Genomic DNA, 17,442 nt, shown 5'->3' with positions numbered 1-17,442 from the left:
GCTAGTCTACACTGGCAACTTTAAAGAGCTCTCCCAGCGCTCTAAAAAAACCACCTCCACAGGAACAACAAGGAGTCTGGTGGCACCTTCTGTTAGTCTTTAAGGTGCCACCAGACTCCTTGTTGTTTTTGTAGATACAGACTAATACGGCTACCCCCTGATACTTGACACTTCCACAAGGGGCATAGCTACCAGCGCTGGCGCACTGTCTACACTGGCGCTTTACAGCACTGAAACTTGTTGCGCTCAGGGGGGCATGTTTTTTCACATCCCTGAGCAAGAAAGTTGCAATGCTGTAAAGTGCCAGTGTAGACAAGCCCTTACACAGTGCAGGTTACAAGCTCCGTGCTTGTGGGATAGGCTGCTTTGCCATGGCAGGCCTTTTCTCTGACTTGGGCTTGTCTCCTCCCGAATAAGCTAATTTTAGTTATACATGGATGGATCAGTGTTTTTATGAAGGATGACATTTCAAGTATACACTTAGATATACAGGAGTTAGTGTTCATAGCAGGACCATCTTCTGACAGGCAAAGTGTTGAGGGCTTCAGCTTATCAATAACATGCAAAGAGCATGCTGTTTGATCACACACTCCATCGAAGGGTGGGAGAATACCATAAAGAAAGCAAAGGAGTTCATTGGTGAGACCCCAGTTTGAGGACATCTGAAGGGGGTTACGTCTTTGGTCCAGAGAACGGGGGGCAGGAGTAAATAAGCTTAAGCCTGTGCAAAATCTTGCTATTTATTTACTCTATGCACTGTTATAGCCATGTCCCTCCCAGGATACTGAATATTACCTCACCCACTTTGTCTCTCTATTTATTTACTATTATTTAGTCTGGAAAAATAAGTAGTTGTAGGAGAGATGCATTGCAGTGCAGAAGTACTTAAAAAAAAAAAAGTGTGTGTGTGTGTGGGGGGGTCAGATTTAGTCAAACCATTACAAGTAAGCTGCAGCTGGAAAACATGTGGCCACCCATGGGAACTTAACAGAAAGAAAGCTCAAGTTAAATAGTGGCTCGAACAAGAGCCTGGAAATCAGAATTCCTGGAGTTCTATTGCTGACTATCACAGCCTGGCTTTTTGACTGGGGACATGTAACTGCCCCTTTGTGTCATAGGTATTGAGGCTTATTTAACATTTGGGAATTGCTTTGAGCTCCTGGGATGAAAAGCAATGAAATTCAAACCATTATTAGATTAAATACACAGAGAGGCCATCAGCATGTGGCGTTCTGTCACAGGGAGAAGAAGATTCCATGTACTAGAATTTGGAGGTAGGGGGAGCGGAATGGCTAGTGCTTTGAAAACTGGTTATCTTTTTTTTATTTTTATACTTGCGTGGAAAAGTTTGCTGTTAGTACAGCACCTAGCACAATGGGGCCCCTAGATGCTACCCGTAAGAAATAATCACCTGTCATGGGATCATAAGATTTGCACCATACTGTATTGAACAATTGGCCCATCAAGTCTGGTATCTTTCAATTGGAGGATCTAAACGTGTTAATGAATGAAGTCTAACACACCTGTGAGGTAAATATTATCCTTTTTTACATGGGGGAAACTGCAGCAAAGAACTACATGCCTAAAGTCATGTAGAATGTCTGTAGCAGAGCCGGGAATTAAACCCATGAGTCCTGGACTCCTTGGACTCCAGCCATGAAATAGCCCTTCCTCTAGGATGTGTCTACATTAGATTTCCCTCTGTTGTTAGCACAGGATGCAGCTCCCCGTGGATATGCTAGTTATGAAAACACTAGTGCTTAACACTCTGGGTACCACTGATGAGAAATGTTAAACTTTATGTATCAGAGGGGTAGCCGTGTTAGTCTGAATCTGTAAAAAGTAACAGAGGGTCCTGTGGCACCTTTGAGACTAACAGAAGTATTGGGAGCATAAGCTTTCGTGGGTAAGAACCTCACTTCTTCTCTTGCATCTGAAGAAGTGAGGTTCTTACCCATGAAAGCTTATGCTCCCAATACTTCTGTTAGTCTCAAAGGTGCCACAGGACCCTCTGTTGCCGTTAAACTTTATGTAGACTAGGTTTAAGGTGCTTAACAAAGGATTCTGATTTGTGTGTGCAGAGGATTAACCAAGCTGTCAGATTTGAGATTGGAAAGGAATTTCTCCCCAGGATGTATTGGGAAATACCACTGGAACCCTGATTGCAACAGTAAATTTATAGCTGCTGATTTGGGGGGAGGGGGGGGTTGAGCCCTGGGAGGGGAAGATCCTTAGTTGTGGGCTGTGAATAGGACAAAATTGTGGTAGCCTGGACTTTCATTTAGGCCTGGTCTACACAGTGGGGGGGGGGGGGGGGGGGGGACCTACTCACCACAGTGTCTTCACTGCGGTGAGTCGACTGCTGCCACTCCCCCGTTGACTCTGCCTGTGCCTCTCACAGCGGTAGAGTACAGAAGTCAACGGGAGAGCGCTCAGGGGTCGATTTATCGCGTCTTGACTAGATGCAATAAATCGATCCCCGCTGGATCGATCGCTGCCCGCCGATTCAGCAGGTAGTGTAGACATACCCTTAGTCTTGATTCATTGTGCTGGGAACACTCTGTGAAATGAAAAATTCAAAGACAAAAGGAAATTATTTTTGAGTGTGAAAACATACTCTGTGTAATGTAATGCACACAAGATCCTGCTGCATGTAACCTGACTGTATGAGCTCTGAAAGGATGTTTGGGCTCTAGAGAAATGGGACTATATGCTAACACCTGCAAATCAGGCTCAAGGAGTAATCAAAGTGTGATAAACATTAATTAGGGTAATAACCAACCCCTTACTGGAGGAAGAAATGCTGATTACGTTATCTCACTTAGGATTTCATTCTGTCAAGGATGGTGCTAGATGACAGTTTTTGATTACACTTACTCAGACATGAAAAAAGACTCTAAAAAGCTGCTTAAATGTGAAGGAGAAAGAGAGCAGAAGGCAAACAAGCTGCATTTTTTTTCTTTAACTGAGTGATTTAACTTATTTGACTTTCTGGTGAAAACATACTCTTATTCACTGCCTTTCAAACTTTTGAGGGGAATTGGTATTTTTAATGGACTCTGAATGCTTCCCTGAACAACCATAAATTGTAAGTGTCTTTGCAGCTTTTTTTCTCTTGCTCATTCCTCCACTGTTATGAGGAAATGCTGGCTGGCGTGGCAGAGTGATTAGTGGTTAGAGTATGGGATTGCTTGTCAGGTGTCCTAGAATCTATTCGTGACTCTGCCATGGATTACTGCATGACATGGGGTGCTCAATCTCTCTGTGCTCGTTTACCAATCTGTAAAAGGGTGTCCTACCCAACACCCAGAAGTATTAAGCCTTTATGCACACTTCAGTCCCTAGGTGCAGAGCTCGCTCAAGCCAATCTACTGCCCTAAGTAAAACTTCAATGTGACACCCCCATCATATCTCCTTTAAAGTTTGCAGCAAGGACGGGCTCCCCATCTGCCCCCCACAACCCATCCAGTGGAGACGCTCAGCTTATCCACAGCGGGACCCAAGCACCCCCCCATCTGTTAGGCCCCCAGCAGCATCCAACCGGCCCCCACACTTTTCCAAATGAGCTCCTTCTCATCTAGACTCTTCTGTCACTTCAGAATGGGGATCCTTGTTCCACAGGTGTATCTTGGGCACAGTGTCGAGACAAAATCCCATTTACTGTATATTGGCCAAGGCAGCAGCATTTTGTTCTACTTACTTCCTCTTCCAGGCCATGTAGTGCTTCTCTCTTTGCTCTGGCTAACACTCTATTCACCCCTTCAGGGCCTCTTCCAGAGTCCTGCAGCTGTTATAAAATTCAGGATGCACTGAACCAGGAGCTACTGCTTCTAACCTTTGCCTCTAACCCGCCCTCCCACTGGGAAGGGTAATTTAAGCAGGGCCTTCCCATTTTATTACCTTACAAAAACTTTTGGTAAATGTTGGAACTCCAAAAAAAGCCAAGGACTTGTAGCATTCACCTGACAAGTGCATGTAGCCAATGGGCTAACTCTGCTAGTATCCCCTTCCCCTCCATGGAGTCACTCAATGTGAGGGCCCAGGGCTGCAGCTCAAGCTGACATAGAGCCAGAGGCTGGCTTGCCCCTTGTATATACAGTACATTTTTAGGGAAAAGTCATTTAATACTTCAGCTGCTTTATCCTCGTGTGCGCCCTCATTTCTCATTCCATTCTGTAATGTTCTTTCTCCTTGGCTGAACGCTTACTTTTGTACTTCAGCTATAAAATTGGAGTTGCTTGGTATTCCAGGGAGATCTATTCACAGCCTCTCTTTGCATTTCTGATAATCCTCCGTATTTGTCTAATTTCCCCATATTTCTGATCCCTCTTTCCATCTTTGGGTGACCTTTTACCCATTGAATCTGTCCAGGACCTAGTTACAGATTGTGAATCACCCTTTTCTGCCTTGATCCATCCCACATGTAATTGAGCCTAAGGCTTTGTCTACACTTGCAACTGAACGACAAAACTTTTGTCGTTAAGAGGTGTTAAAACACACACACACACACACACACACACACACACACACACACACACGCGAAAGACAAAATTTTTAAAGCGTCGGTGTGAACAGCGCTTTGGCTACTGCCACTCATTTGGGGTGGACGTTTTTTGCTGGTGGGAGAGCTCTCGCCTACCAACAAACAGCAGCACTGCGCGCCTTTTAGCGGCACGGCTTTAGCAACATAGCTGTGTCGCTAAAAGGTGCGTAGTGTAGACAAAGCCTAATACAGTTTTTCCTCAGGCTGCTTTACTATGGGGTGTGTCTTGAAAGTCCTCTGTCCTGCTTTTGTATCATTCCTAGTTCAAAAGTTGGCATTGTGATGTGCTTTTTGGAAGCACCTTCCTTCACATCTGGTCCCCTCTAATCCCATATAAATCACACAGGCTTTGGCTTCAGAGTCTGTTGGTTTATGATTGTCCTGTCCAGAGACACTTTCATAGGAATGTAGGATTTTTGCCAGTGCTGGATTACACTATTGGTCCATTGAGTCTAATGTCCTGCCTGTAGCAGTGACTGCTGTCTGATGCTTCAAATCCTCTCCCCATTGGAGGGGAATGTATGAAAAATGAGTTATAATTCTAAAAGCTCAGTGTTGAGGATCTCCCAATAAGGATACGAGTGGATGAGGTAACAGGAAGTGCTGTTGTGGAGAAACTGGCCATTGACTCACTGGCTGTAGGCAGTGTCAAAGAGGTGGGTTTTGAAAGGGATGGGGAATAGGTGAGATGGGATGGAGTATTCCCATCATCTGGTGTGGCCGGAGCAAGGAGTTCACCTCTGACAGAGAGGAGCTTAAAGGAGCAAGTTGTGTGCAGGAACAGATGGGATCTGTGCTAGATAGCTGGAGGGCTTTGAACGTGAAGTGGGGTGTGTGTGTGTGGTGAAGCTGTAGCAGTTGAAAGGACGGGTTTAAAACCCATCTGGATTCTAAATCTGGATTTAAAACTAATCCATTAGAGAAACCTGTACTACCTCCCCCAAGACAACTGTTTTTGGGTGTGGGGGATGGTTATTCTGGTTTTGAACTAGGATCTGAACTTAAATATGGGTGATGTGGTCACATGCCTTGCTCAGACACTGTTCTCCTTTCCCTGCGTGTGGAGGCTCCGTGAGAGGAAGGGGAGAGACCTCGCTGCCTGCATGCTCCTCTCTGGAGCTCCAAAGTGACATAGAAACCAAGAAGGGAGCGTCTCAGGCAGAACGGAGTACTGAGAGCAAGATCACTAACAAACAGCAGTGACTAATACGAGCACAATCCGTTTAAATATTAATAGCACTGTCTGCTGTTTCGGTCAGGCGGTGCATTCTATTTACATGGACCAATCCCAGACCCCCAGCTACCTTTAAAAAAAAAAAAAAAAAACCTTACGCTTACCCCTCCATTTTAAATACATAGCTAAAACGTACCTAACGCAGCACTCAAGTAGAGCACTTTACCCCCAGAAACGAATGGACGAGCTCTCCATCCTGTCAAATGTCCTGCCTTTTCACACGGGTATGGCCGCCTCCTAGAAGTGAGCTCTCGTATCACTGCAATAGAAAGGGTGAAGCTTCCAGAGAGTTCTTTAATGGGAGTCTTACTTTTGTATGTGTTTTTCAAAGGATACCTGTACAGTACAGTCTTTCTTAGGGAGAACACTGAGCTTTCTTTAAACTTCTATATATCAGTGTAACTTGAAATTTAAACTCGGAACATTGTAGTGTAGTGTAACTTCTAGGTCCCTACACGTGTGATGGGTATTCACTGCATTAGTCGGATTGAGGTGACTTAATCATTTTTTTTATACTTCCCTTGCTCAGCAAGAAATAGATTAATTCCTGAGGATTGTATGTACTACTCCTGTGATAGGTGCCTGTAGCCATACCGCTGCAGGCTAAGCTTTTGTCAGATCTGCCAAACTCAGCAGGATTAGGCCTGGTAAATCCTGGGATGGGAGATCACAAAGGAAAAGGCAAGGTGCTTCAGGGAATATCATTGGTTATTCAGTACAGTGTACTCTTATATCTGAGTTGGTATTCAACAACTTCCCCAGGGGAGGGCTTGCTGTCTCCAAGTGCTGTCTTTAGATGGGATTTGAGACAGAGGCCCTGATAACTTGTGATCATTATTTTTAAAAAACAAACTCCATATTTCCTTTGCATGCAGTTTTCATCTTCACTTCCTGTCCTAGTTGTGTTAGTAAGTTGTGCACCAGCTGCCATACATATTCCATCTAGAGGTGGCTACATTTCAGTGATTCTTATATAAGCAGGGCTTGTAAAGTGTTTTGGCTGCTAGGTGCTTTCTTCTCTTCTCTCTTCCCTTCTCCCTGACCACTGCTTGTGTGCAATAGTCGTACTAGTCATACGTGGCTTACTTGGGAGAGAAATATAGCCACTGTTTCTGTTGTGCCAATGGAAAATAAATGCTGACATGTTGACCATCATAAAGTACTTCTTTGAACTGTGTGACTTTCATGATGCTGGAGTGCAGGCCAGGGAAGGAAATGAAGCTATGGGAATCTCCACTCCTGTAAAACGTGGCGAGGTGGAAAATCAATGTCTGTAAAACTCAGATCATTGAGGAAAGAACCTGCTTCCCACCATCTAAATGTTTTAAAAGCAATGAAAAGGTGGGGAGCTGGCTGTCCCATGGAATTGGTAGTGGGATAAAGTCACCCCCAGGCCTCTTAGAATCTGGCCCAGATTGTGGAGACAATAAATCATGCCTGTCTGATGACCAGGGGTCTCTGTTTAAGCCATGCACCTGAGCAGGCATCCCATGGAGCTGCCAGCTGGAAGGGTAGAGGGTAGCACTCCAGGGCTCTAGCTAGCTCTGCTATTATTTGGCTCTCCTCACCATAGTAGTTGAGCCCCTCACAGTCTCTAATGTATTAATCCTTGCAACAACTCTAAGGTAGGGAAGTGCTGTCATCCCGATTCTACAGGGGGGGGAGCAGAGAGCACAGACTAAGTGACATGTCCTCCTAGGCCATACAGGGAGTGTTTGGCAGAGCCAGAATTGACCCCAGGTCTCTGGACTCAGTCCAAGTCCACCACATTAACCATAAGGCTCCTCTTCCCTGGACTGCTTTCAGTGCTGTTGACTAGCAGGAGGGGGATGCTCTAGGGCTTTCCCTTCCCCAGTTGCTTCCCATGCCATGGCAGTGCTCAAGGGCACCTCTTCTCACAGCTGCAGGCAGTGGGGGAAGGGACTCAAATATTCTCCCTCCAATCTGTCTGCATCACTCAATGAAAGTGAGGAGGAGGGCGTGGGATGGAAAAGGGGTGATAAGGAGAAGTGGGAGGAAGGAGAGTGGATGAAGAGGAGATGGAGTGAGGGAGATGGTCAAATGTGAAGAGAAGAGACTGCTACTGTGGGTCTGAAACATGAGCTCAGGCAGCCGTTCGTTCTGCACGCAGATAGGGACACACGAAACGGACAAATCAGTACAGGGTCTGTGAGAAACTTGCGCCTCCTCAGACTATCAGGATTCTGTGAGGGAACTAACAGAATAGAGGCGCAAGGAGAATCAATAAATTATATTTGAACTTTCAAAAAGCCTTTGACAAAGTCCCTCTCAGGAGGCTGCTAAGGAAACTAAGTAGTCTCGGGTGAAAGATAAAGTCACATCATGGATTTTAGGCTGGTGAGAGAGGAAAGCAAAGCAGAAATAAACGGTCAATTTTCAGCATCAAAGGAGGTTAATAGTGAGGTGCCCCCAGGATCCGTACTAAGAACAGTGTTAATCAATATTCTTATTAAGGATCCGAAAGAGGTGAACAGTGAGTAGCAAAATTTGCTGGTGATACAAATGTTGAAGATGATAAAGACTGGAGAGATTGTGAAGAGCTTCTGAAGGACGTAGCAAAGTTAGGCAATTGGGTAACGCTATGACAGACGAAATTCAGTGAAGACAAATGCTTTGTAATGCACACCAAAAGGAGCAACTTGAACTACTCAGAGAAGCCATCAGTGTATAAATTAACTGGAACCACTCAGTGGAGAGGAAGGGTGGGTGGTGGGAAGGGAATGAATCTGGCCACTGGGCTTGTACCATAAAGCCACTACATAGTCATAAAAAGAATAAGGAGTACTTGTGGCACCTTAGAGACTAACACATTTATTTGAGCATAAGCTTTCATGGGCTACAGCCCACTTCATCAGATGCATAGAATGGAACATATAGTAAGGAGATATATAGACATACAGAGAACATGAAAAGGTGGGAGTTGCCCTACCAACTCTAAGAGGCTAATTAATTAAGATGAACTATTATCAGCAGGAAAAAAAAAACCTTTTTTAGTGATAATCAAGATGGCCCATTTCAGACAATTGACAAGAAGGTGTGAGGATACTTAACATGGGGAAATAGATTCAATTAGCGTAATGGCCCAGCCATTCCCAGTTTCTATTCAAGCCTAAATTAATGGTATCTAGTTTGCATATTAATTCAAGTTCAGCAGTCATAGGAATTGCCAATTTGAAATAAGGTGATGGTCTCAGTCCTGTTCCTAGTGGTCAGGTGACCATGTCATATTGTAAGGTCTTTGGGACAGGAACTGTATCACTTGTGTATTATACAGTGCCGAGCACACTGGTGCTTAATAAAAAATAGTGCCTAGCTCTCATGTGGTGCTTTTCATCCATAGAACTTAAAGCACTTTGATACTGATCTCCTTTGTAATGCTTTTGAAAGCGCCTAATGAAAAGCACTGTAAGAGCTAGGTAGTGGTACTGATACGCCAAAGGAGGTTGGTATCATTATTCCCATTTTATAGATGGGGAACCTGAGGCACAGAGTGGGGTGGTGATTTCCCCAAGGTCACCCAGTAGGCAAGTGGCAGAGCTGGAACTAGAACCCAGGTCTCTGGAGTCCTAGTCCAGTGCTTTAGCCACTATGCCATGCTACCTTCCCTTTTATTAAAGGATTTTAATTATAAAAAAAACCACTCAGCAGTTGATACCAATTGGACCTCTTGATAGCAGTCTCAGCAGAGGGCCGGGATTCACCAGGCTGGTTGTTCCTGCTTCCCCCTGGCCTTGTTCCATTTGGGTCAGTCAGCAGTGAGGGGAACGCTGCCCTAGCTATACCTAGAAAGAAGAACAGGAGTACTTGTGGCACCTTAGAGACTAACAAATTCTTCGGAAGTGGGCTGTAGTCCACGAAAGCTTATGCTCTAATAAATTTGTTAGTCTCTAAGGTGCCACAAGTACTCCTGTTCTTCTTTCTGCGGATACAGACTAACACGGCTGCTACTCTGAAACCTAGCTATACCTGTTCGCAGAAAAATGGAGGACTTAAATCTCTAGAGCTATCAGGCCAGCATGTTTCACCAGCACTAAACTTACTCTGCTGCAAAGTGCAGTCTGCCAAGAGCCATGTCCTTCCCCCTCCGGCATGAGCATGTGGGGGTCCTTGCTTTTGCAGAAGTGTCTCTGGATCCTGGATTCTTACCCTGGGGGAATGTGTTTACCCCTCAGAATCTCCCAGCGGGTGGAGACCAGCCGGATGCAGCTGCAGGCAATCGGAGAGAGAGTCTCACTGGCTCAGGCTAAGATTGAGAAGATAAAGGGCAGCAAGAAGGCGATTAAGGTAGTGGGTGCTTTTAACAGCCGCCTTTGTAGGCTGCACAGCCATCCTCTGGGTCTCTTCCCACTCACTTTCTAGTCTCTGGATGTGAATTCACTAGCAGTACAGGCAATCTGACACACATGGGCTCTCCAGTCAGAGTCCCTCTATCTTGGTAGCTATGGTATGAACTCCCCTCCTGACAGGACGACCCCTTCACATGGTAGTTCTCTTCTCTCAGACCCACATATTTCTGGCCTTGAATAGGAAGGAGTCTCTCAAGAAAAGGTCACCCCCTCTACCTCCACTCCCCTGGCTCTCTCAAAATCCCATTTTGCTGAGGAACCCAGGACACATTCTTGTTAGTAAGAATTGCATCTTCACCATCTTTAACCCCTTACACCTTGTTCATCCAGTTGGGAGCTGCTGTTGTAGCATCTCACATTCAACCCCTGCTAATCTTGGGATCCAAACAGAACTGTGTGGAAAATCCCTATCCTGTTGCCCGTCTCCCAGCCCCATTGTGTTGATTGTTTCTGGGGTGCTGGAATGCTCTGCCGATAGGATTTTTAGTTTCTTCCTCTCCCGGCAGGTGTTTTCCAGTGCCAAGTACCCTGCCCCAGAGCGGCTGCAGGAGTACAGTTCCATTTTCGCTGGTGCAGAGGATCCAGCCACACAGAAACGGCCGAGGCACAAGATTCAGAGCAAACACAGACTGCTGGATGAGAAATCCCTGCAGGTAAGGGAGTTGAGGGATGAAGGGGTATGCAGTTGGAGGGGGATGAGGGCTGGAGGGGACTGTGTTACTAGGGGCTGAAGGCATATAGGTATATGGGAGAAATTTGGGGATGGGCATAGGCAAAGGGTCTGGTCTGTTTTCCACCTGACTTGACAAGACACGTGGGGCATGTGTTCCAAAGCTTGTGGAACGTGCAAGGATTGTGCCAGTGGAAGACTTTCCTGGCCCCTCAGTGGTGGTTACTGGCTGGGTGTGCTCTGCGTGGGAGGCTGTTGGGTCCCCTCTCCGGTCTCTGGCACTCTTAGCGCAGGCCTTAGCTACTCACCTTGCCACCTATGTTTCCATTTTCTTATTTGGTTTGAGCAACTTGATTGTTTCCTGCAGTGGCATTGACAGCAGCTGCCGACTCTCCTGAGGGTGTTTTGTGGTGTGACACAGGGCAGGGGGGAGCCAGGGTGGTTGGGACCTGCATGGGCTGATGGTCTGGGAGGATTGGGGACCTTTCAGGAACAGTTTGTCAGATCATAGTTCTTTATTACACAGTAATTATGTGAAGGAGAAGAGGGATGTGTTGTATATGTGAGTCTGTGGAGAAGAAAGAGGGGAAGAGATCTCCTCTTCTAAGGAGGCAGCATGGTCTAGTGATTAGGGCACTGGGCTGGGAGTCAAGAGACCTGGGTTTTATTCCCAATTCTGGCACTGACCTGCTGGGTGACGTTGGGCAAGTCCCTTCCCCTCCCATGCTTGTCTGTTTAGACTGTAAGCTCCTCTTGGCAGGGACTCTCTCTTGCTGTTAGTACAGCACCTAGCACAGTGGGAGTCTCTGTCAGCTGAGGCCTCGGTCATCACTGCCTGCTCCCATAATACAAGTAATGTAACCAGTAGTGCTATTAAAGGCTAAGCTTAGATGTGTAGCTATTGGCGAATGACCCAAGATCTCCATGGCATTCCCCTCAGCGCTAATGATTCTGTGGTGGTGAGGGGAGGGCAGCCCGTGAGTGGGGCCTGTGGGATAGCCAAGAAGGTGGCTTAGAGAGAGGTGCTGCCTGGCGGTTCTGAAGCTGTCAGAGCTAGAACACCCACAGGAGAGGAAGAATAACTCTGTGCTGCTCTTCAAGGGGATGACTAATGCACGATGCTGGAAATTTTATCTGGTGCTGATCCCTGTAGGGTAGGGATTAGCCCAGCAACTCCCTTCCTAGGGTGGCCACTCACACATTCCCATAATACCAGACTTTCCAGTACTTTCGGGAACCCCCGCCAGCGTGACCCCACCCCTCTCGGAGTGACCTCATCACCCGGGAGGCACCATTTTGAAGAGCGCACCACCCCTGCCAGCGTGACACCCCCCCCCCCCCCCGTGCACACAACGTCATGCTGGTAGGGTGCAGTGGCGCTCTCTTCGTCATGGTGTCCAGACATAACTGCTTTTGTCTCAGTACCGGATGGGGAACAAACCTCAGAAAAGCAGGACTGTCTGGTTTAAAACCAGACGAATGGCCTGTCTGTCTCTTCTTCTCCCCTTGGAAGTACTTTCCTCTTCCCTCTCTTCCTCGTGTGTCTCAGCCCAAAAATAAAGCTGTCCCTGAATAATTCAGTGCTATAAACTTTCCTGAGCTTAAAAGGAGTTGAAGCCTCTTCCAGCAAAGCAGCATGAATATTTCAGCCAGTCCTCAGAACTTCCCAGGGCAGTGGAGCTGCTGGCTGGGCAGGCAGCTGATAGCTCACCCAAGCTGGCTTGTGCTTCCCTTGTTGTGGCTTCAGAGTAGCAGTTGTATGAAACCTGCTGATGGCCCCTGGGCAGAGACTGCTTTGAATCCTGCTGACTAGAGGTCAGAGCCTGCTGAGGAGCTCTATCTCAGTAAGGGACATGCAAGACTTTCCCCCTCCCTCGCTTCCAGAGCCAAAAAGGCAGCTGCCAGTCTATGTCCCCATGTGCCATCTGTACTTTGTCAGGGAGGGGCAGTGTTGCTCTGGCCTGGGAATGACATCTTAGCCACCTAATCCCAATCATTTATTACCATGTATGCTGTACATCTGTGTCACCTGCCATGGTGGCTCCGTAAGTCTGCCCTCTCTTTCCACCGCCGCCTCACAACCGTCTGCAGTGCCTTCCTTTTCCCTCCTCTGCGCTGCCTCTCTGCACCCGCTTTCCTACATTGCACCTTTCTGATTTCTTCCTTTACTTTCCAGGACCAACCCCCACGGTACGTGTGCACGCACGTGTTAGGCTCAGGTAGTGCCTCACTGGCCCTCTTCCCCTGCACTGGGCTACCTCCAGCTCCCAGCCCTTGCACCCTCCTTTGTGACTCCTGACCCTTCTGCATTGCTGGCTTCTACCCACTCACCCACCTCAGGGCCTGACTTTGCCAGCTAGTCCCATCCCTGGCCTCATCTAACTGCCTCCTGGTGAAGCTCCCTGGAGGGCTGGATGGGGGGTGGGCAGAGAGGCCCAGTGCTGTGTTACCAGGTGGCAGTTGGTTTATTAATGACAGGAGGGGTCTGGGCAAAGTGGCAGCTGGCACGTTGTGTAAGGCTCAGTATAGTCAGAGTGCTGAGCTCGTTCCAGGGATCCGGCTTGTATGTAGCTGTTTGCAGCTGGGGAGAGAGACTGAGGCTCTCGCAATAATCAGACATGACAAAGGAATGTGTCATATTGGTATTTATGCCCTCCTCAGTTATTCAGGCTTTTAGTGGCAGCCTCCTTGCCCATTGTCACATCCGACGAGGCCCATTGCTGTGCGTTACATGCTGAGAGTAGCTGGCGGGGCCTTCACTGACTGCACTGAGGAACCGGAGGGCTTCATATCTGCTGTTTTGCAGGAAAGCCCCGGGTGGCTTTTGCTGCCGTGACCATCGCCAAACTTATTTATTATTTGTGGTACTGTGACCCCCAGGAGCTCCAGTCATGGACCAGGACCCCATTGTGCTAGGTGCTGCACAGACACAGAACACAAAGAAAGGCTGGTCCCCAGAGAGCTGACAATAGACAAAAGATGGATGCTGACTGATGAGGGAGTACAAGGACTCAATGAGGCAGTACTGCTCAGCACGACTTCCAGTGGTTTTTGCTGTGATGCCTACAAAAAATGTGATGGTTAGGCTGTTGGTGTGCAAAGGAGAGTTTTGAGGTGGGATTTGAAGGTGGACAATGAGGTAGCTTTGCGGTTGTTTATTGGGGCCACCTACAACACATGTGGGGCAGCATGGGAGAAGGCATGAAAGTGCTTGTTTGAAGATTTAACAAGTGGGCAGCAGAAATGTCAGAACTACCGTTGCCCACACCAGCTTAATTTGGCCCCCTAGTGCATATTCATACTATAGTCGTTAATTACATGAGCACATTCTGTTTTTCAGTGGGACCCTGCCCTGTTCAGTGCACACCATGGGCACGTGGGGAGGCCAATCAAGGTTGCATAGACAACCATGAGTATGGCATTTCCTGAATTTCAAGTGCTTGAATTTGTAACCGAAATAATATTCTTTTAATGTATGTTTTTGTATGTAATTTATTTAGACTCTCTAAAGCCCCTAACAGGAGACGGTATTAATAGGATGACCAGATAGCAACTGTGAAAAAACAGGACAGGGGGTGGAGGGTAATAGGTGCCTATATAAGCAAAAGTCCCAAAAAACGGGACTGTTCTTTCACTAGGAGGGTGGTGAAGCACTGGAATGGGTTACCTAGGGACATGGTGGAATCTCCTTCCTTAGAGGTTTTTAAGGTCCGGCTTGACAAATCCCTGGCTGGGATGATTTAGTTGGGGATTGGTCCTGCTTTGAGCAGGGGGTTGGACTAGATGACCTCCTGAGGTGTCTTCCAACCCTGATATTCTATGATTCTATGGTGAAAATGGGACATTTGGTCACCCTAGTATTAATGAAACTTGGTAACTGGAGGGTGAGAGATGAAGTCCTGTCATGGGTTAATATATTTGAACTTTTGGCTATTTAGAAAGAGTAAATTGAAAGACAGCAAATTTAGGGCCCTGATCCTGCCAGGTCTTGAGCTGCCTGTTCTGCTAAGTGTTTAGTGCTCTAGACTCCCACTGATTTCAGTGAGTTGAGTATGCCGAGCATATTGCAGGATCAGTCCTTTTAAAAGTTACAAGAAAAAAAAATATGATGTGGTTTCACCTGTGGAAATCACAGTTGCAGGATGTTACTGAGGTAGATATAAATTTCAGAACAGGATTAGATCTTTGTATAAAAGTGTCATTGCAGTTACTTTAAGTAGCACAAAAATTACAAGGACTATATAAAGCCTCATACTCCAGGGTAATAGTCATGCTTTGTACTTTTTATAAATGCCTTAGAAGGATTAGACTTTTTAATAAGTAAATGTGAGTAATGGTTGATTTCTCACTCCATCCGAAAAGCGACACCCACCCTTCCAGTGCTAATTGAAATTTACAAAGGGAAAGTTTTAAAAAATACATTTCTTGAGGGCTTAGTGTGTGTGAGCAGTTCTACCGAAGACGTCAGGATTCCATGATGCTTAAAAATTAAACATTAGGAAATGAATATTAATGACCAAATGGAACTTTATTTCTGAATCTCTGTTGAATCTCCACCTGTACAGTCACTAAAGAACAATTTACATCAGGTTTTTTTATTTGCTGCTAATGGCCAATGCTGCATGGTTGTGGTCACTTTAAATATGTGAACAGTGAAAATATGAATCTGGCTAATTTACTTGATTGTACAAATCACTTCTGGTTTGAGGGTTCATCACTTCATCCCTGTGAGACGAGGACTGTGCCCATTTTACAGCTAGGAGAAATTGACAGGGGATAAGTGAACTGGCCAAGCCAGAGGCAGATGTGGAACACAAGTTCCTTGTTCCAAGTCCTGTGCTTAGTCCAGTCTCAGTCCTGTGGCCTCTTAAGCTGGTCAGCAACTGGGCCCAAGAAGCAATAGCCCTTCCACTCCCCTGTGGTATGGTATGTGATATAGAGGAGGTCAGAGTAGATGATCTTATAGTCCCGTCTGATCTTAAATCCGGAGTCTATGTATAGTACAGTACAGCTAAGTACATTATGGAGGTTGTACATCTTCCCCACAGCATCAGGCACTGGTCTGATCTGAGATGGCAATTCCCATGTTCTTTAAAAGTTAAGCTGTTCAGCTGAAATAACTCCCTTTCTAAAGGGAGTTCTATACATTATGTATGAAGCTGAAGAGCTGAGAGAGAGGAGCTTTTGGTTCACTGGAGTTGAAAAGTCCTGCAAATCTCCTGGGCTTTGTAAAACCATCTGGCTCTCACACTCTTCCCTCCGCTCACCCTCCCTCGCCTGCCCTCTTAGTTGGTGCTGGCATGCTTGCCTTTCTCTCCCCCGACCCGGAGCGGGGGCATCTCAATAGGAGGAGAGCTGAAGGTGGCGAAATTGTCAGGTCAGTCCCAGAGGGAAGCACTGTAGATACTGGTGTAGGAGTGCTGGCTGTGCGGACATGCACAATCACTCCAATCCCAGCCCCGCTCAGCAGGAGGCATTGCACAGGATAGGGTAGGTTAATGGAAGGGCTGTGGGGCTCAGTCCATAAGAGGTGCTTGCCACAAAAATTCAGGTCCAGGTGATTTGTGTACAACATCTTAAATGCACTACTGTGGCTTCTCTTCTGAAACATGACCATGTCTGTTGCTGGACACGGAGCCGTTATCCTGCCTGGTGTGAACAAGGGTAACGTAGCAGGGTGGCTATGTGGAGCAGCAATGGTAGCATGTGAATAATGGAGAGGGCCACCAGAGGTGCCACGCATTCCCACTGTATTGCCACCTGTTTATTTCATTGCAGGAGAAGCTCAAGTACTTCCCAGTGTGTGTGAGCACAAAAGTTCATCAGGAGGATGATGCAGAAGAAGGTCTTGGCAGCCTCCCCAGGAACATCAGCTCCCTTAGCTCCCTGCTGCTGTTCAACACCACCGAGAACCTGTGAGTGTTGGAGCAGCACCAAGCAGCTCTGCTGCCACCGCCTGGCCTCTGATCTGCTGCCTCCCCACCCCGGCCTGCCACCTTATCTGGGGAGATGCTCTTGCACTGGGGGGCTGGTGGGTTGATTCCCCTGAATAGCAGCCTCCACCCAACATCCTTTCTTCCTCACCCCATTCTGAGTCAGAGCTGTTTGTTACTGTCAACTTCTGACCCAGCATGTGCCCCTGGACACCTCTCCTCTCCCCCATCATTACTTGCCCAGCGCCTGAATATCTTCTCTGTTATTCTCTGTCCTTCTCTCTGTCTCGTTTGCTTAACCAGCTACTGCCACATCTCCCTCCACCTCTTTCCCTAAACTTGAGTGGTCACTTCATTCCCACTACTTCAACTTCCTCCCTGACTGATTCAGTCCCTTGCAGTCCTTGTTCCTCCTGTTCTCCTTGAGTGGAACAGTGCTTGCCAAGGATGTCTTCTCCTGGTCAAATCTAAGGATGCCCCCATGGTGCTTATCCTCCTTGATCTTCATCTGCTTTGGACAGTATTTCCCTCTCTGTCCTGGGGCTCTTGATGTTCTCCTTTCTGACTTTCTTCCTCCCTCTCAAACAGTGTGTCCAGCAGAGATTGGCATGCTAGGCATGCCCTGCTCTAGACAGTGGGGTAACTGCTGTCCCCATAACATGGTGTGTGGTGGGCTTGGTGGAATCCAGATGGTA

General features: G+C 47.0%; 1 protein-coding gene across 1 annotated transcript in view; it reads left to right on the top strand.

Moving 5' to 3' along the window:
• WASHC1 (WASH complex subunit 1) overlaps nucleotides 1–17,442 on the top strand; it is a 69,818-nt gene that overhangs the window by 43,971 nt on the left and 8,405 nt on the right. The window contains exons 3-5 of the mRNA XM_005308721.3: nucleotides 9,971–10,082; nucleotides 10,651–10,797; nucleotides 16,593–16,729. Coding sequence (XP_005308778.2) covers nucleotides 9,971–10,082; nucleotides 10,651–10,797; nucleotides 16,593–16,729 — 396 coding nt within the window. The remainder of the gene's footprint in view (nucleotides 1–9,970; nucleotides 10,083–10,650; nucleotides 10,798–16,592; nucleotides 16,730–17,442) is intronic.

This window comes from Chrysemys picta, chromosome 1, assembly GCF_011386835.1.
Source record: "Chrysemys picta bellii isolate R12L10 chromosome 1, ASM1138683v2, whole genome shotgun sequence".
Lineage (NCBI taxonomy): Eukaryota > Metazoa > Chordata > Testudines > Emydidae > Chrysemys > Chrysemys picta.
Note: the sequence above shows the minus strand (reverse complement) of the source record. Positions and strands in the feature narration are given on the sequence as shown.